Consider the following 19,438-nt stretch of genomic DNA (forward strand, 5'->3'; position numbering starts at 1 on the left):
TTTTCTTAAGAAAGAAAATCGACGCACTTTTGTCGGTTATTTTTCACACAAAAATATAGGGAAACTCTTAAAAATAACTTACTTTTTTTTATATAAAAAAAATCAATGATCATCCGTCAATTTTAATTTTTTACAATAACTAACGGATGAACGCCGATTTTTAAAATACAAAATTGCAGTTGAATAACATATATAGAAATAAAGAAATTATAAAAATATTATTTTGTGTTAAATGGTACATAAAAGAAATATAGTTGAAGGGTAATCTTTTATTATTTTTTTAAAAAAAAACTTTTTTTTGTCTTTCACTCTCTTAGAGAAAGTGTAATGCACACATTGTATCACATCACTTAGAAGTACCAAAATGGAGCATGAAAATTGGAGTTGAAGGGTTAAAATGGAACAAGGTTGAGTTGTAGTGCCAAAATGAAATTTAGTATTCTACGTTTGCTTAAAATTATAATCGTTTGGCACGCAGGATAAGATGAGATATTTCAAGATTAAGCCTGGGACAAATTTATACCGTCTACCAAACACATTATAAATTTTATTTCCCATCCAACTTGCAAATTATTTTATCCCATCTCTCGGGTGGGATAAATTAGTCTAAGGATTATAAATCTCAGGATAATTTAGTCTGCATACCAAACGACCTAAATAAATATTCAACATCAGTGTGATACCACCTAAGTTCTTACTTCTTCGTAAATGTCATTCTTGGAGTGAATTACTAAGTTGCCAAAGCATATAAATCTTTGATCATCACTATTGTGTTTCATTAAACATTTGTATCCACCTAGTAAATAACAACAACAATTTAGTCATGGCAACAAGTATTGTTAAGGTTCTAGGTACACAAGCAAGTCCATATGCAAATAGAGTTTTAATTGCTCTTAATGTCAAGTCTGTGGATTATGAATTTATTCAAGAAGACATGTCTAATAAAAGTGAACTTCTTCTTAAATCCAACCCTGTTCATAAGAAAATCCCAGTACTCATTCATGGTGACAACACTATTTGTGAGTCCTTAGTCATCGTCCAATACATCGATGAGACGTGGACTAATGGACCCTCGATTCTTCCTTCTAACCCCCTTGATCGTGCCATCGCTAGGTTTTGGGTTGCCTACATAGATGACAAGGTATTACTTTCAATACAATTTTTTTTTTGTCACATTAAAGTAATCGAACTATGTAACTTGCTCAAACAATATCAATAACCGGATGCACTAAGTTGTTGGATGTACGTACAAAGTCCCACATTGATTGTTAAAAAAAATGAATCTACATATTAGGTGTAGGATACTTTTAATAATGTGAGGCATTTCAAGGAAAATCGTTCAGACTTGACTCAAAATGGACAATATTAAAAAGTACTTTTGGTTTGTTCTACTTCTAACCAACATGAATGAATGATCATAATTTGGTTAGTCAAAATTCTTTTATTTTTCCAAGCTAAAAATTAACGTTCCAATCATTTGTATCTTTTTGAGCAATTTATTACATAGTTCAATCACTTTAACGTGACTTAAAATTATAGCCTTGTACATAAGTAAACGTACTATTATAGTAAGTAAAGTTCAATTACTTTTATGACGAGACAAAAATAAATTTGTGACTACACTTGCAGTGGTTACCATTGATGTCTGACCTTGGAAAAGCACAAGGAGAAGAAGCAAAATTAGAAGTACAAGAGAAATTACAAGAAGCATTGGTGCCTTTAGAAGAGGCATTTGTTAAGTGTAGCAAAGGGAAATCTTTTTTTGGTGGTGACAATATTGGTTACATAGACATTACTTTAGGGTGTATTTTGGGTTGGATAAAAGCAATAAAAATTATGTTAGGAATTGAAATATTTAATGTAACAAAGACCCCTGGATTGGTTAATTGGGGTGATAGGTTCTTGGAAGACAAATTTGTTAAAGGTGCTATGTTGGAGCCAGAGAAACTTGTTGAGATACTAAAGTTACATTTGGCCAAAAGAGAGGCTAATAATGCAAACTAAAGGATGATTTCTTTTTGGGTAATAAAGATTGTCAGACTATGTTCTTCACCTGTTCGGACTTTTCAAAAATGTTGACATGTGTGTAGGATTAATATGCTTTGTTTATTTGGCTTCACAAAGATCAAGATTGTAAAGCCAATTAATATGCTTAACTTATATACTATATATCTTATATCTTAACTTGTGATCATGACGCTAGCTGATTCAAGTGAAATTATTGTTTCCGACTCGACCTATGTAAATATGTTAAAAAGTAAAGTATATGCGTATAATAAGATCACATACGTTTTAAACTCACTGACTCTAGATCCTGAATTCGTCTCTGTATCTCACTAATAAGATACAACTTATTGATTGATGAGACCATAAATCCATGGGAGACTAGTTATTTGCAACCAAATTATCATATAACCAAGTAGTCAGTCAAATTTGCATCAGATAGATTTACTGAGGAGTAAAGCACTTCCTTTTAAGATATTTTATATTTATACGTTTAGAACGTGAGACACCTGATTAAGAATAAAAGAAATTCAAATCTACAATTTACAAAAGGCAAACTAGTACCTATTACATCAATTTTTTATAAAAGTGAGATATTTCGAATTCATTTGTGACAATATAAGTATATATATGTGACACAATAATGTTTAGCTTTATGAAAAGGTGAGTATATGTGCATCCTGGCATAGCCAAATGGAGTAAGTAGAAACAACCTTTCATTTTAGATGGAATGGGAATTATTTATATCCACCTTTTGAGTCTTCTTAAAGTTAATTTCAAATAATTCAATATTTCCTAACAATACCATTCCTAATATGGTCTTTGTTCCTTTCGGGGAATTCAACCTCAGTTTACGATTGAACAGAATTCGATAGTTTGAAGTTAAACTTAATATATATATATATATATATATTCTTTTAGGATATTGAGTTGTAATATTATGCGTGTTTTACATACTTTTCAGTAATAATTCATATAGTTAATTTGCCGAAAGTCCCTTTTTATTTTGTATATATTTGTGCTTTATTTTCTAGCTTTGTATTTTATATAAGATTTGTTAAGCTGTGTTTGCAACAAATTTTAAAGTGACAGAAAATAAATTACAATCACAAATAAAATATGAAGAAACATAATTTTATTCATCAAGATTGCGGGTACAATTCAGTTCCTCCCTTGATTCTACTCTCCTAAGATTTAACCATGATTCGAGGGCCGTTTGTGGCATATTTCTCGAACTAGGATGATTTAGATTTGACCTCTATATGAATATTCCATCAATTTGTAGAATATTCGAGATGCCTTTTAAGGGAATTTAGTACCCCTTTATATAGGCATGAACTAGGGTTTATAGTTGAGTAACCTCCAAGAATTCTAATTGAAACTGAACACCTTCTAGAGTCCCAATTTGAATTGAACACGTCTTGTAGAGTCCCACAAAATTTCAATGTCTACAGGGTGCTATTATTTTTTTCTTTTGATAGGCTTTTGATGATAATTTCTTGAATTGTTTGTCAAAAGTTTTTCCTTGTGTAATGTTGTGCTTTAATAGAGAAGATTTGGATTAGATTATGAAATGACAATTTCTTGTATTAAAATTACATATCCTTGAAGATATGTTGCATGAAGGATGAAGATCTACACAAAAATTGAAATTTTTGATTAAAAAATATAGTAATTAAGTCGTAGGTCTCACACTATCTTTGTAGTTATTTTTGATGGAATAATCTTAGGGAGGAGCTCATTTAGATAGATGAATATGGACTCCGGAAGAAGATAACTACAAACTAAGAAAGCTATATGACGTCACACATCTATGTGACAACAGTTTGATGATAGCTTGGGTTTAGCACCAAACGATTGTTTTATATATCCCTTGTATTCTCCAATTTGAATTTTCGATTTAGTTGCATGGTCTCTTCTAGAAATATTACCAATCCAATCAAATGAAATTGTTCAAGACTCACAATAAATTTTAAGAGATATGGAAGTACATTATATTGTATATCTTAATTAGTAGGAACCTAACATAGAAAGCCCCCAAGTTAAAATTAAATTATCAAAATGTCCTTATAACTCATAATATTTATGGACAAAAATGTAAATATACATTAATTGTAATAAATATTATCGCATTCTATTTAACACTATTGTTATATATTTATGAATATAAATATAAATAAATATATATCATGAGTTGTATTTGATGTAGCTATTAGCTTTCTCTGATTTTCATCAGGCTCGCTTGTTATGTATGTACAATATCTTTAGATTATAGGCTTATTTTCCATTTTGGTTCTTGTTTTTATCTATCTAATAATTAAGATCTATAATTTAGAATATCGATTATTTCCTATACAATTTTCCTTTCAATTTATTTTTTTGCTTTATTCATTTTAATGTAGTATATAATCACATGTATTGTAGTGGTGTAGTGTTGTCACGAGCATGAACATTGAAGTATTTTTGTTGAATTGTCAGAAATCATTTTCACATATTTTGAACTTAACTATCAAATAGCTAGAAAAGTATCACATTCATGCAACTTTTTATTTATTTTGTCTTTTATTACTCAATACGTGTTGCAATAATTTTAGATGATTATGTAAAATCTTGTACAAAATAACTCGGGATACATCCATAAACTAATATATATATATGTGTGTGTGTGTGCCAAAACTTTATAAATTGAGTTGATTACACATTTTAAAGCGCTCACCCAACTCAAAATTTAGTGTCTAAATTATGAGTCATTAAGAGTATAAAGAATAATGTAATATTGTTTGATTTAATATACAGTTTAAGAAAGTTTTTTTTTCAAAAGAAAAAAAAAAAGATTGTGATTTTTTAACATAATATTTTTTTTGTAAAATTTATGATTTTAAATATTTCATAGTATTTGTGTGAGTATAAAAATTTTCATCAAAGGATTAAAAGGAAAGTTTAAGTTAATCTTTTTTTAAAAAAAATAAATAAAAGCTGTCCCTCTTTTTTGTAACAAATTAAAAAGAAAATATTGTCAATGAGAAAAGTACTTTTGGGACAAGTGCACAAATAGCCTGTTTTGGGACCATATTTAATGCTTAGCCAAAATTTATTACTCCCTCGGATTAAAAAAGAATGACTTAATTTGACTTGAAACGGGGTTTAACAAAAGAAATAAAACTTTTTAATCTTGTGGTTATAAATTAAAGTTATGTCAAATGTACCAAAATGTCATTTTATCTTGTTGCTCTAAACATGCCACGTGGAAAGTTAAAGTTAAATTGTTGCCAAAAATAGAAAGGGGTCATTCTTTTTTAAACATACTAAAAAGAAAATTGGGACATTCTTTTTGAAACAGAGGGAGTATTATTTTTATATATGTGTAAATTTAGCCATTTTGGAATCAACCCCAGATATAGACGGTTGAAGTTAAAAAAAAAAAATCGCATCCAAAGTTATATAAATTTATCTAATATTTATCATATTTGTGCAATTAAACTTATAATTTTTCGTTTGAGCTTTAGACATACACATTGAAAATTGGCTACTTCGAACATTTTTATTTGATGTTTTAATATGTCAATCCCAAACTTTCAGTAAATTACATCCAATGACTAAAAATAAGCGACCTTGAACTTTTGATCCTCATTTGCATCTTGACCAAGTCTTTAAGATAAAAAGTAAAAGTTATTATACTTGAAGTTTTGTATATGGACAAGTGAAGTCAAAAGTTAAGACTATTCATTCAACGTCAAACTTAAAATGTTTTGAAAAATATTTTTTTAATAGCCTTTAATTTAAGAAAAATGACTTATCCATCAAAACTCAAAAGTAGGGAAAACATTTTTCTAAACTCTCTTTCAACCTCACCATTTAATCCATCCAAACGCCCCTCACCCCCTAGCACCTAAAACCTACCACCTCGTAATACAACCTGCCCTGCCCCGCCCCCAACCAACTTGGGACTCAACCCAACATTGCCTAGAGACCTGCCCCAAACTGGGAACCAACCCGAAACTTAACCCCAATCGAATCCTAACTCGAAATTTAATGCCCGACCTGAGACCCTCCCCTACTCGAAACTCGACCAGGACTCGTGACCCAATTACTCCTGACCGTAAATTGAGATTGGATTCGACACCGACTTCAAACTCGATCTCATCTGAGACTCGACTTAATTGGTTGGTGTCAGGGTCTGGGTGAGATTGAGGTCGGGTCTCAAATTTGGAATCGAATATCGAGATCAAGTCTCAATAGGGGTCAAGACAGAATTGTAAGATCTCACGATCAGAATTTAAAAAAATCAATTATAACTCAATAGAATCAAAATTGACTACAAAATGCACTTTCTAGTACTTTTCATCTTCAAGCTAGTTTGGATAAGAAATTTGCATTGTCCCCTTAAACTACATCATCAACACCTCTAAGAAGCACTCTATATAATATATAATATACTTATTTTTCATATGATAAAGTAGTAATAAAACATTCTTTATATAGATAGAAACTAAAAAAAAAAAAAAAACCTATCCTAATCAAGAAGCAGGATTGCACACCCAAACCAACAAGGAATTGTGGGAGAGGTTTTGAGTTTGAGTTCCCTTAGGTATGAAATTGTTCTTATTAGGGAGCGTTTTTTTTCAATGTGAGACTTTTTAGCGCAAATCTAAATTTAGACGGCTCCAATGTGGATAACGAATACTGAAAAAAGAAAAAAAAACATTGCACACCAAAAAAAATTTCGGACGCAGCGTCACTTGCCTAACTCCTGTTTCGTCGCTATCCCAAAAGCAAAACCTCCACGTTTTACTATTTTATCTTTCTATATACAAAAAAATCACCAAAATCAAGAACAAGAAGAACCCACCAACTTCAAGAAAATGGATGAATTCAAAGTAGACAAATGGGGTTATCAAGTGAAGACTAGTTCTGATTCTTGCATATCTGCCATCAATTCTTACTATCATCAGGTACCCTTTTCATATTTTCTTGATTTTTATTAGTATGAGTAAAAAAGATAAGATTTTTATCAGTATTGAGTAAAAAGATTAGATTTTTATTGATTTTGGGTTTATGTGAACTTTGATTCTTGAGGTTTGGTCAGGTACTTAGCTATGGAAGAGATAGGTCAGTTATATTGGAAGCTCCTAAACAAGACCCAACTTGTGTTTTGGCTAATATTTTGGCTGCTCATTTTCTTTGCTCTGCTGATTCTTCGCGTGCTATGCTACTTCTTGAAGCTGCCAAGTCTTGTCTAGTACAAATTTTGCAACTTTTTTGGGTGCATTTTGGTTTGTCTTTTTGTATTTGGGAGTTTGGTTTTACTTATTTGTTGTTAATTTTCTTTGTTTAGGAACAAGCTAGCTTGTATGAGAAAGTGGTTTTTGAGGCAGTAAGTTATTTGATTTTACCTAATAGAGATGATGATGTGGCTGTTGAACTACACTTAAAGGTAGGTTCTTTTATTGCTGTTTATTTTGTTTTTGATCTTATGTTCTACTACAATGGTGTCTTGTTAGCTTCTGATTATGATAGTTGTAATAGTTTCAATTAGCTAGTAAAAGGGCAGTCCGGTGCACTAAGCTCTCGCTATGCGCAGGGTCCGGGGAAGGGTTGAACCACAAGGGTCTATTGTATGCAACTTTATCCTCCATTTATGCAAGAGACTGTTCCCACGGCTGGAACCCGTGACCTAGTTTCAATTAGCTAGTATGCCCAACAAATCATAGTGTGTCAAAGTTTATCTCTCTAATATTCCATTTTTCAGAACCATATGATTGTAAATAGTTCTATCCATTCTTCTGTGTTATGTTCTTTTGACAACTCCAATTATCATGTGAATCCCAGTTCAATTTCATCAGACAGTGACTGTTATTAAGCGATCTTTTGAGAATTCAAATTTGGTCTTCACTGAATCAGAAAATATCCTGTCAAGTAGTATCTGATTTTGTTGGTCTTTGGCATAAAATAATTAAAAATCTGTTACTTTAAAACCATAAGGATGTTGTATTAAGATGGACTTGTCAAAACGAAAAGGACAAATAGTAGGTGGTGTCAGTTGTAATCGTGTATCCATTTTAGTATCTTTATGAGTTTGCTTTGATAATCTCAGCATAATATCTTGATTGATATATGCATTGCCTATTTGCAGCTGCTTAAGGATTTCCCAAGAGATCTGATTACGCTAAAGCGAGCTCAAGTGCTCTCTTTCTACATGGGTCGCCCTGATTTGTCTCTGAAACTTGTTGAACAGGTTCATACTATGTTGACTAAATATTGCCTTGACTTCTTCCTCTCCTAGACAACTTAAGAAACAAAAACAATAAAATAAATATGTAATAACTTGTATCAGATATAATATCTGGAGGTTTAATATCCATCATAGGAGTGACTAATGTAGTCATTTCTTTAAAAATGAGTTCAGATTCCTTTTATGCAATTCTTCCTAGTAAAGTTTCTTTGATTTTGTCCTACAGGTCCTACCAGTAAATAAACACGAAAGTTACATTTATGGCATGCTCGCATTTCCCCTATTAGAGCTTGGTCGATATGTGGAGGCAAAAGAAGCTGCAAAGAAAGGCTTTGAGATTGATAGTGAAGATGCCTGGACACACCATGCTGTGAGTTACTCCTGTTTGCAAGTTACTCTTTCCTTTATAGCTGATACAAGCACATTTGTGGTATTATACATGCTTGAGTTTACTCCGCAAAATTTATCAACTATAAGTATTTCTATGCCTCAATACCAAACTAGTTGGATTGGCTCTGTCAAAAAGCTTGCTTATCCCTATATTTCCATGTAAGTATCTAACCAAACTAGGAAGTGGTTACAAAGGCTGCTGGCAAACACCAGACCAAGCTAGTGACAATCTTCTGCACAGAACAAACTGTGTAATTGTACCATCAACCATTAACCTCTATCCCAACTAGTGAAATATCCATTGCACATAACATACTTTTTATTGCTAGTCCAGTCATCATAATACTGCGGATATTTAACAAAGGTCCCATTTCTATTCTTCCAATTTTCAAATTCCTATCCTATATGGCAGGCTATCTCTCATCTAATCATTTGTTGTCAATCCAGCTAGCTAACCTTATGTCAAAATAGTGCCGTTAATCTTACTGAGCATTTGAGGGAATCTCTTCCTGTTGTTTTATCCTAGAAGAAAAACAATAAACATGGACATAATTTTTTATTGTGATTGAATAGGCGGTGTAGTTTGTATCATTTTGTTGGCGGAGGAAATGCATTTTATTCATTCACTGATATTCTAGTATACTATTTTTTTGCTTATTTTATCACAATCTCCTTGCAGCTCTGTCATGTTTATCAGTATGAGTGTCGTTTTAAAGAAGCAGTACAATTTATGGAGGAGTGCTCAAGAACCTGGAGTTCTTTGTCATCTTTTATGTATGCACAGAATCTGATAAAAGCACTCCTAGTTCGGTTCTGAATATAGTATTTTTAAAAGCTAACCATTAGGATATTGCAGGTATACACACAATTGGTGGCACGTTGCGCTTTGTTATATGGAAGGTCATTCGCCCATGGAAAAAGTAAGAGATGTTTATGATCAAAACATCTGGAAAGAGTTGGAAAGAATTGATGCTAGTCCATCCGAAGTAAGTTAGTTGTTTGTAGTCAAAGAACATTTTAGTTCTTTCAATATGCTGAGAGTTACATTTTTCTTCGCATGCAGGTGTACTTGAATGCTGTTGGTTTGTTACTCCGGGTATATCTACGAGGTGGGATTAATATATTTGGGGACCGTTTAAAGATCCTAGCTGATTGTCTGACAGATAAAGTGAGTTCAGGTGCAGAAGCATGTTAATTTCTCTTTTTAGGTTATAGGATAATTGCATGCATATTCATTTAAGTTGGGATATGTTGGTCCTTCCTACTTTTGAGATGTGAAAACTTGGGTAACAAGCTAGTTCGTTTAGCTAATCATCAAAGACTTCATGAAAAAATATGGAACAAATTTGATATACTTGTTCTTATTGTGAAATGGAAGGTGGCAATTTAAGTATATTTAACAATAGATGCTTTCAGAAAGCTCCTCCGTAACCCCTTACTAAATAGTATAATACTGATGAAGAATATCTTCAATCAGTTGAGAAAATGGATTAATGACATGTATCGGGTTTCATTCTTTCAGTGTCATTTTCTTTTTCATGAATCATTTCCTTTCAGATTAATGTTAATGATACTTTGGATTGGAACTGTAAATTTGATCTGCATTACTATGAACTTCTATTTAGCAATTACATTGTGCGGTCCTCTTCCCCTTCTGTCTATACAATGTAATACAAACTAAATGTTCTGTGTCTTTGTGCTGCCACTGCTATATTAGGCTTTCTGGTATCTTGAATGGCACCTGGATGTATTGGTATTATGGGCCCTATCCTGTACAGGTGAAGTTTCTAAAGCAGAAGAGTTACTCGAGGGTTTAAAATACAGGTCAGGACGGATTTAGCACTCTTTCCAATTTCATAAACCATGCTGTGTCCAACCACTCACTCTGATAATTTTGTGCTCTTCCTGTAGAATTTCTGCCATGACCAAGAAAAAACGAGAATATATGCAGAGAGCTGTGCTGGTTTGTCCCTTTTTCTTTTTTCTATTTACTGCATAACTTCTTGGAGAAGTACTCACACTTCACAGCTTCTTTCCTCTTTCAATAGCAAAATATTCTTTTTTATTTAATACTAAAAGATTTTCCTAATGCATTTTACTGTCTTTATAACTTAGGCCTTTTTTTTAGATCCAAAGGATTCATTCTGCTGCTACTTTAGAATTTAGATGAGGATCATGGTTTCTGAGGGAGATGAAAACATATTACTGTTTAAACTTACTCCCATTTTAATTTGTTTGTTTGGTTTAACTTGACACGCTAAGAAAGTAAAGAAAACTTTTGAATTTTGTGATCACTAAAGATGCGTAGAAGGTACCAAAATGTCCTTTAATCTGGTCTCCTTAAACATAAACATGCCATGTTGAAAGTTCGAATAAAAGAGTTGCCAAAAAAAGGAAGGCATTCTTTTTAAAACGGACTAAAAAGGAAAGTAAGACAAACAAATTTTAACGGAGGGAGTATTGATTATTCTATTGCTTAAGATTCTCATGCCTATCACATCTTTGAAAACATTGATTCATTTAATAATCGTACGCTTGATATTTGATAGATAAAAAGCGTTTCTTTCAATTTTTAACTTTTAATTCTTTCCTTATATTTTATTTTAGCTTGCAGAAGCGTTATTCGAATATGGTAAGGGTGAAAATGATCGGGCATTGGAATTGCTCGGACAAACATTTGATGCCATTGACTACAAGGTAGTTTGAACATAACAACAAGGGGGACTTCTGTAGTTTATTTAGCATTATTTTTATATGTTTCATGAATGATTAGCAAAATACTACTTTGTGCAGATTATTGGAGCGTCAGACGAACAGCTTGACGTTTTCAATGAAGTTTGGATCACTATGTTGCTAAACAGTGGTCAGGCTACAAAAGGTAGATCATTTAGCTTCTATTTTGAAAGAAATTCTTTTTAGAAGTTTCCGGGGGTGGTGGTGGTTTTTATTCCTGTAAAATGGAGTATGGCCTCTTTAAGAACATCAACAACAACATTCCCAATGAATCCCACAAATGAGGTCTGGGATGATTAGGATGTACGCAGACCTTACCCCTACCTTTGTGAGGCAGGAAGGTTGTCTCTAATAGACCGTCAGCTCAAAAGAAGAGTATTCAAAGTAGGTTGCGAGAAAAAGTATGGCGTCTTTGATAAGGAAGGAAATTTGATCCTAGGATCTCTCTGCTACCCTTTAAACCTCACTCTTTGGTATACACTTATTTTTGTCTACTCTTAAAAGTTCTTAGTCACTTATCCTTTAGCTGTGGTTTTGGAACTGGCAGCTATTGAGGCAATAGAGAAGCAGCTAAAAAAGAGGGAAGGAACCCCATTCTTGTGGCGCCTCCTGGTATGTCTTGGCTCTCTGCTCCATAATTTTAGCTTCTAAGCTGAGTAGATTGTTCAGGAATAACTGCCCTTTTCACTGCCATCTCTTAGGATTAGCACTCCTTAACCAGGTGTTTCAATTGCCTCACATAAGCCTTTATTCTTTTCTAGCATGCTTCGACAAATCAAATCGATAATGGCCTGTCAAATACGTACCTCGTGGATTGCACTTTCCACTATGAATTACTGTTTACCTTGACTTTGTATCTCCAAATTCTGCAGTAAATTTGCAGTGTTTTATGTAATAATATGGAGGTAAAATGGAAAAATGTACCAATAAACAGTGTTCTTTCATGTACTTATGCAAATTATAAGTATAAGCACATTCCAACTATAAAATATCATATGCTTCAATGATCCATTTTTAATGTCCTCATAAGGTTTCTAAAGGCTCAAATTTGATGCTATCAAGTTGCAAGGCATAGATTCTAGTTGCATGTAGAATGAAAACTATAGTAGATTGAATGAGAAGCTTTTTCTGTTCTTTTATTAGTTGATTTATGTATCGGATTCCATTCACCCTACAATTGAGAATAATGATTGGCTCTATCTATAAAGATTTTGAATTCGTTCACAATGATCAAATTATATTTGGTCTTGTTTCCACCTTTCTAGTCATTCTCGGTAAATCCTTGTTGATCTTTCTCTCTCTTGCTCGACAAACCAACTTTTCAAGCCTTGATTTGTCCTCCGCGACAAGGAATTGGATTATAATGTATTACTGTTGCTTGTTGGTTCAGGAAAAAGGTTATTCATCATTGTCAAGAAACCAAGAAGCTATAGAAGCAGGCAAAAAAGCTCAGTCATTGGAAGGTGCATACTTCAATTAATCTTGGCAAAGGGATGATAACTATCCAAAATAAACTCTCATCCACCTCTTAATGTTAGTGATTTTCACTTCTTGTATCCCTCTTTTCTCCTCTAGTAGAATGTGTAGTAAAGTTTCTCCATGTTGTGTATTTTATAAGCAGTGTCCCCCAAGCCAATTCTATCGTTGGTGGTCGGAGACACTTGTAGCGAGTACAAGAAGAAAACTCGGAAATCTTAAATAATCTCTTTTTTTCATAACGGTGGTGTTCAGATCAGATTGTTGTTGATTGTTGTACCTTAACTACTATTTTACCGAGTACATGTTATCTTTCACCAGCACAGATAGAGAATAAACTACAAAATCTTGAATAAATGAGTAATATTTTGATTTGGCAATGAAATGGTACATGCCGTAAGGCTGGGCACCCGACCGGAACGGGACGGTTTGACCGGGTTGTTGACCGGTACCGAGATGAACCGGACCGGAACTACCGGGATGGAGGTTCAGTTCCGTCCCGTCCCACTATATACCGGGATAGAACCGGGACGGACCGGAACGGGATGGGATAAATGGGACGGCACATATAGCTATTTCAAAAAATAATTATTTTTTTTGAGTTATTTTGAATTACGAAAATACGAATGTTTTTTTTTATTTTTCTAAGTTATATTAGTTTATAATATTTAAGTTTTAAAATTTATAATAATTTTACTTAAGTTTATTTTAAAGATATTTTTTTTAATTTTTACGTATATAAGTTTGTAAGTTTAAGTTTAATAAAGTTTTTTTTTTTAGTTTTTGAGCTTATGTAGTTATGTTATAAGTTGAAAGATTTGAATCTTTTGAAGTTTATAAGTAATTAAGTTATACTTATAACTTGTAAGTTAAATAACTTAAGTTTGTAATTTAAAAAAAATTAAATAAACAAAAAAGAATGCTAATAAAAGTAAATAATGAAAAAAATATTATTTTTTATTTTAATTAAAAATGATTTACCGGGACCGGACCGGAACGAAACGGAACCGGAATGAACCGGTACCGGTATACCGGTACCAAATCATGATACCGTTCCATTCCGTGTACCGGTTCAATGTATCCCGTCCCGTCCCGAATACTATCGGACCGGAACAGACCGGAATGGTACCGGAACGGACCAGAATGGTACCGGTACAACCCGTTCCGGTGCCCAGCCTTAGTACATGGTATAGCAGTTGTGATTTTGAGGGGACCTAACGTAATTGACTAGTAGATGTGCCATCATGTTGGCCAATAATGTTTGTACTATCTAACTCACAAGGTGACCTTACATTATTCCTTGTCCCTTTTGCCAAAATTACTTGCTAAAAAGTCAAATTGATCCATGTGGATGTTTCCCAAATAGAAATTCAAAACTTAGATAGCTCCAATTTTTTGTTGAAAATGACATGAAAATAGTCACTAATGGTAGTGACTAGTTTGTTTTGACTTAAAAAAACAGTTTTTTAAGTTAAAAATAAAAAATCAAATTGAAATAACTTTTAAGTTAAAATAAAAAATAGGGAGAGACGTACTTTTAATTTTTGACTTATTTAAAGTCATTTAAACTTATTTTAAGTTAATTTTGACCTTGTAAAACGCTTTGTAACTTATTTTAAATTATTTTTTATATTTGTCAAACACTTCCAAAAATCAAAAACTAACTTATAAGTCAATCCAAACACCCTCTTAATTTTTCATAGTTCCCTTCAAATCTAATAAAAAAATATTCGACTTAACCTGTTTAGTGTATACTTGAGGGACTATTTCGAACCTACCATCAAATATAAGGAAACTTTTTTTTTCATTTTCTCTCACAACTAGAGTAAATATAGCATCTGATGAATGCACAATATTTAGTGTCTTAAAACAATAATCAAAATTGCAAGTTCTTGTTTAAGCATTGAGTTTTGAGTATTAACATCTGCAACTATTATCATAGACAAGTCAAGAAACAAAAAGTAAATTCACAAGCAGTAAAAAAAGTGGGATATATTAACATTCCATTTTACCACAATCAAACAAATACTTCAACTGACACCTTTTCAGTCCAAAGTCCCCCCAACCCCACCCATCCCACACACATGTACAATACACATTTACACTTTAACAGATGATTATTCAATGAGATGTTGGTACCTAAGAACCACACTATATCGGCCACCTCTCGTCAACACAATTATCGTACACACAATATGATCATTCTATCTAATACCTGACTATTTCTAATCAGTATAGATATCGATTAACACTGTCTACCAAATAATCGATTAATTAGTCAATTAGACCAATCCCATCAGGTACCACCATGTTACTAGAATTTGAAGTCCTCAAAATACCACCACTTCCAACTCCTCTTGTCCTTGCCCTTATCCTTCTCAATTCTGCCACCACATCTCTTGAATCAGGCCGATCATCCTTATCGGCCGCTACACAACGGAACGCGAGCTCAGCCACTGCGCCGACGCCTTCCATTGCTTCACCATCCACCACCAAAAAAGGGTCCACAACTTGCTGCAACAACCCCATTTGAATTCTTGAAACTACCATATCAGCCAATGCCATTTCCCTCTTCTCCCTCTTTTGGTCTACAGCTTTCATCCCTGTTATTAGTTCCAACAACACAACACCAAAGCTATATATATCACTTTTTTCGTTCAATCTAAACGACTTGTGATAATCAGGATCTAAATAGCCAGGAGTTCCTTGTGGACCTGTCCAAACTTCACTAGTAGAATCACCAGATGCTACTGATGTATCTGTGCATACTAAGAGTCTTGATAGCCCAAAGTCACCAACTTTTACCCTCATATCTTTTTCTACAAAAATGTTGGCTGATGTAATATCTCTATGAACTATAGGTGGAACAACAGAGAAATGCAAGTACTCAATTGCCATTGCAATTTGTAGTGCTATATCAACTCTTAAAGTCCATGTTAAAGAACCTTTTTTGTACAAATTCTTGTTACCATGAAGATGGTCAGCAAGAGTACCATTTGGTACATAGTCATAAACCAAAAGAAGCCCTCTTGGATCACTACAATAGCCATGAAGTTTGACTAGATTTGGGTGATTGATTGATGACAAAATCAAGATTTCATTGCAAAATGACTTTGTTGAAAAAGCTTTGGTACCACTGGGAGAATGCTTATGCAAATGCTTTACTGCAACAAGCCTACCATCATCAAGATTCCCTAAGTACACAGAACCAAATCCTCCATCCCCAAGTTTCCTCTTGTGATCAAAGTGATTTGTGGAGCTTTCAAGTTCCTCATAAGGGAAAACTGGTGGAAGTAAACTAGCTAATCGATGCCTACGAAGGTAAATGATAGTGGGATCTTCTTCTGAACCAGCCCCTTTACCTCTTGAACGAAAAATTAAAGATCCAATAGAGAAAACAACCAGAAAACACACAAATAGAAAGACCATTGACAACATAACTACACGATTCGCGCTTTTTTGTCCAATCAAAGGAGGTGAGTACCTAACTTGTGATGATGGAAAACATAAAAATGGTTTCTTGGGGTGTGAAGAATTGAATCCACAAACACCACTACTAGCTCTGCAAGTCCTACAGCTTGAAAAATATGAATCTTGTTCTTCATCCCACTCAACCTCAATCCCCATTTTCAAGAATTCATCAAGAAACCCAAGAATGTCACTTTGGCATCTTTCATCAGACTCAAAATGGTGTCTCAATCCACATTCATGCAGAAGCTGAAGTGGGTTCTTGATAAGTTTACATTGCCATGGACAGTGACTACAATTAGGGAGATTTGTGGGTGGACAAGGCCTAAGAGCAGAAAGCCTTGAACAAGATGAGTCAGAGACCTTAAATGGTGAACCAGAAAGGGAAATGGATCTATGGTGCAAAGAACAGTTCTTGAAATCAGTAGATACTGAGCTGATTTCATTTTGTGAAAGTGAAGCTGGAGAAAGAAGAAGAGTTGAAGAAGTAGACTCATAATGAAGCAAAGAGAAAGACAAGTTATTGATTGAAATAACAGCATGTGATGGTGAACATTGGATTTGAAAAGAAGGATGACCACAACCAGGAGATGAAGAAAAAGGAAAAGGGGGAAAAGAAGCAAAAGGTGGACATGAGATTTCAGATTTTAAACAGCTATGAACTGCTGCTGCTGCTTCAAGAATGAAAACCAAGAACAGAAAGATTGAAAAAAATGGTAACAATGACATGATTATGCTGAACTCCAACTAGTTACTGAAGTCATTCAACAGCAAAATCCAACATAAAAGAAGAAAGATTGAATCTTTGGGGAGTTAAAGGGAAATCTTGATTTGGGGTTAAAGCAAAAATGCTAAAAATGACATGATTATGCTGAACTACTACTAGTTACTGAAGTCATTCAAAAGGACAATCCAACAAAGAGGAAGAAAGATTGAATCTTTGGGGGGTAAAAAGGGAAATCTTGATTTGGGGTTAAATCAAAAATGCTTAAAATGACATGATTATGCTGAACTCCTACTAGTTACTGAAGTCATTCAACAGCAAAATCCAATAAAAAGGAAGAAAGATTGAATCTTTAGGAAGAAAATGGGAAATCTTGATTTGGGGTTAAACCAAAATGACATGATAATGATGAACTACTAGTTACTGAAGCCATTCAAAAGCAGAATCCAACAAAGAAAGAAAAAGATTGAATCTTTATGGAGAAAAAAAAGAGAAATCTTTGAATCTTGATTTGGGGTTGAGATTCTTTAAACTATTATCACAACTGCCTAGGATGTTGGGTAGTAGAGAAGTGAGAGTTTGGGAGTGTGGGGGGTCTCGAGGTAGAAAGAAAAGAGGAAGGTCACGTGAACACAATAGAGAAGAAGACAAAACAAAACAAAAAATGATGAATTGTTTGATCATTGGTCCATAAAGGTATTTAAAAAAAAAGAATTCTTTGGTCATTTTAGTAAAAGGAGGAGATAAGGGGGTTGGATTTTTCAAAAGAACGATCTTGAAGGAAATTTTGTTTGTTATTCTTAGTTCGTTTGGTGTGAAGTATAAGATATAATATTTCTAAAATAAAATATAAAATTATATTATTTTACATTTGGTTGAAGATCTTGGGCAGTTTTTTGATTATGGATTGAACATCGAATGAGTGGATTCAAATTTAATATTACAAATTTTAAATATTCAAAAATTTTCATATTTAGCTTTATCACGTACTTTTTTCGTTCATTTTTACTTGTTATTTATTCTTAAAATAGGTTTTCATTTTTTATTTGTCAATATTGTCATATAAAAAAAAAGTCAATTATAATACTCTATGAAGTTTAATAAATTAGCATCCTACACCCCTATTTATTATAGTATGAAGTTCATTATGAAATAAATTAATTCATTTTTATTTGTCACTGTTTGACTTTAATCGGACAAAATAAGGGGTTTGGATTTTTTTCAAAAGAAAGATCTTGAAGGAAATTTTGTTTGCTATTTTTTCGAAAAGAATCAAGAAATGTGATTTGTTTCCCTCCATTCAATACCTCGTAAATGATGAAAAGTCTTCCTCTTTCCCTCCACTCAACTCAAATATTTTAAACTCAATATATGAATTAAAATAATTATCAATATTTGAAAGTTAAAATTGAACTTTATAAATGATAATCAAGTTATTTTATTTTTAGAGTATACATTAGCATAACTAGCAACATAAAACTTGGAAATATTATTTGAGAATTGTTCATAAAATTTGTCATTTGTGACATTTAGCATGACATAATTTTTTAGAACTATAGCATTTTTTACCCAAAGAGCAACACCATATGGGGTTTTCAGTGAATCTAGAAATGGGATGCACAAATCCTCTTCAAGATTCAGTTTCATTTTTGTATCTTCATTACCTATATTTCTCGCTCGTCTCTTTCTCTCTATGTATTTGTATATATCGGATAGTAAAGATACATGTATTTAGTTGTATTTTACTTGAAATCTAGTATGAAATTATTAATTGTTAAGACAATATGTAATTGTGATCAAACAATAGGAAGAATTAATAAACACAGTAGGAACGTTTGTGTAATTAGGTAGTAATTGGACAAGAGGATGTTGCTCGGATGGTAAGCACTCCTCACTTCCAACTCGAAGATTATGAGTTGAGTCACCAAAAGAGCAAAAAATTGAGAGCTCCTAGGGTCTAAAATACCATTAACCTATTGAAATTAGTACAAAGATACCCGTCGTTAACCTATTGACCATAAAATGCCAGGGTTAACCTTTGTGGCCCTTTGTTACCCTTATTCACAAACAGCCCATTAATTGAATTAATTAGTTTTGTCATTTAATACATGTCACATTTTGATTCACTAGAAAACTAATTTAATTTAGCTCAAACCCAAATCTATCCATTAAATCACCCACCCAGGACTCAACCAAAACTCCACTATTTGGAACGGTGTCGCTTTATCTGCAGATGCTGAGAGGAGAATTTCGACAAATATGGTGACGGAGATCAAGGTGATGGAAAGGGAGTAAAAGGCGGGGATTGTCCGTGAACGTGAATCGTTTCAAGTAAATTATAGGGAAAATGCATAAGTACCCCCCTAGCCTATGCCCAAAATCCCTGAGACACACCTAACTTTTATTAAGGT

The 19,438-nt window shown here is 33.1% G+C and overlaps 3 protein-coding genes across 5 annotated transcripts; 2 read left to right on the plus strand and 1 right to left on the minus strand.

The window, feature by feature from the left end:
- Positions 1–823: 823 nt before the first annotated feature.
- On the plus strand, positions 824–2,004 carry LOC125868838 (glutathione S-transferase U17-like). Its single transcript, XM_049549415.1, has 2 exons — positions 824–1,141; positions 1,630–2,004. The coding sequence occupies exons 1-2, from the start codon at positions 824–826 to the stop codon at positions 2,002–2,004; spliced, it is 693 nt and encodes a 230-aa protein (XP_049405372.1).
- Positions 2,005–6,774: 4,770 nt separating this feature from the next.
- LOC125867349 (uncharacterized) lies at positions 6,775–13,077 on the plus strand. 3 transcript variants are annotated; one of them, XM_049547812.1, is made up of 14 exons: positions 6,775–6,956; positions 7,091–7,243; positions 7,340–7,438; positions 8,138–8,239; positions 8,463–8,606; positions 9,306–9,400; positions 9,483–9,612; positions 9,690–9,794; positions 10,344–10,450; positions 10,538–10,589; positions 11,234–11,323; positions 11,420–11,504; positions 11,907–11,971; positions 12,750–13,077. In XM_049547812.1, exons 1-14 carry the CDS (start codon positions 6,867–6,869, stop codon positions 12,837–12,839), a joined length of 1,407 nt encoding a protein of 468 aa, XP_049403769.1. In that variant the 5' UTR covers positions 6,775–6,866; the 3' UTR covers positions 12,840–13,077. The 3 variants fall into 3 exon arrangements, 2 of the variants coding, with proteins under 2 accessions (XP_049403769.1, XP_049403767.1); XR_007446628.1 differs by having other exon boundaries at positions 6,791–6,956; positions 11,241–11,323; positions 12,750–12,884; XM_049547810.1 differs by lacking the exons at positions 11,907–11,971; positions 12,750–13,077 and having other exon boundaries at positions 6,790–6,956; positions 11,241–11,323; positions 11,420–11,507.
- A 1,838-nt stretch (positions 13,078–14,915) lies between these two features.
- LOC125867342 (LEAF RUST 10 DISEASE-RESISTANCE LOCUS RECEPTOR-LIKE PROTEIN KINASE-like 1.5) lies at positions 14,916–17,668 on the minus strand. The gene has a single exon (XM_049547804.1). It carries the CDS (start codon positions 17,030–17,032, stop codon positions 15,110–15,112), a length of 1,923 nt encoding a protein of 640 aa, XP_049403761.1. The 5' UTR covers positions 17,033–17,668; the 3' UTR covers positions 14,916–15,109.
- Between the last annotated feature and the right edge of the window lie 1,770 nt (positions 17,669–19,438).

This window comes from Solanum stenotomum, chromosome 6 (genome assembly GCF_019186545.1).
Source record: "Solanum stenotomum isolate F172 chromosome 6, ASM1918654v1, whole genome shotgun sequence".
NCBI lineage: Eukaryota > Viridiplantae > Streptophyta > Magnoliopsida > Solanales > Solanaceae > Solanum > Solanum stenotomum.

Excerpts from the sequence above, each read along its gene's own strand:
- LOC125868838 (XM_049549415.1), top strand. The coding sequence starts at position 824 with ATGGCAACAAGTATTGTTAAGGTTCTAGGTACACAAGCAAGTCCATAT. Across the intron at positions 1,142-1,629 it reads TTGCCTACATAGATGACAAG|TGGTTACCATTGATGTCTGA; the intron begins GTATTACTTTCA and ends CTACACTTGCAG.
- LOC125867349 (XM_049547812.1), top strand. The coding sequence starts at position 6,867 with ATGGATGAATTCAAAGTAGACAAATGGGGTTATCAAGTGAAGACTAGT. Across the intron at positions 7,244-7,339 it reads AAGCTGCCAAGTCTTGTCTA|GAACAAGCTAGCTTGTATGA; the intron begins GTACAAATTTTG and ends TTCTTTGTTTAG. Across the intron at positions 11,324-11,419 it reads TTGATGCCATTGACTACAAG|ATTATTGGAGCGTCAGACGA; the intron begins GTAGTTTGAACA and ends TACTTTGTGCAG.
- LOC125867342 (XM_049547804.1), bottom strand. The coding sequence starts at position 17,032 with ATGTCATTGTTACCATTTTTTTCAATCTTTCTGTTCTTGGTTTTCATT.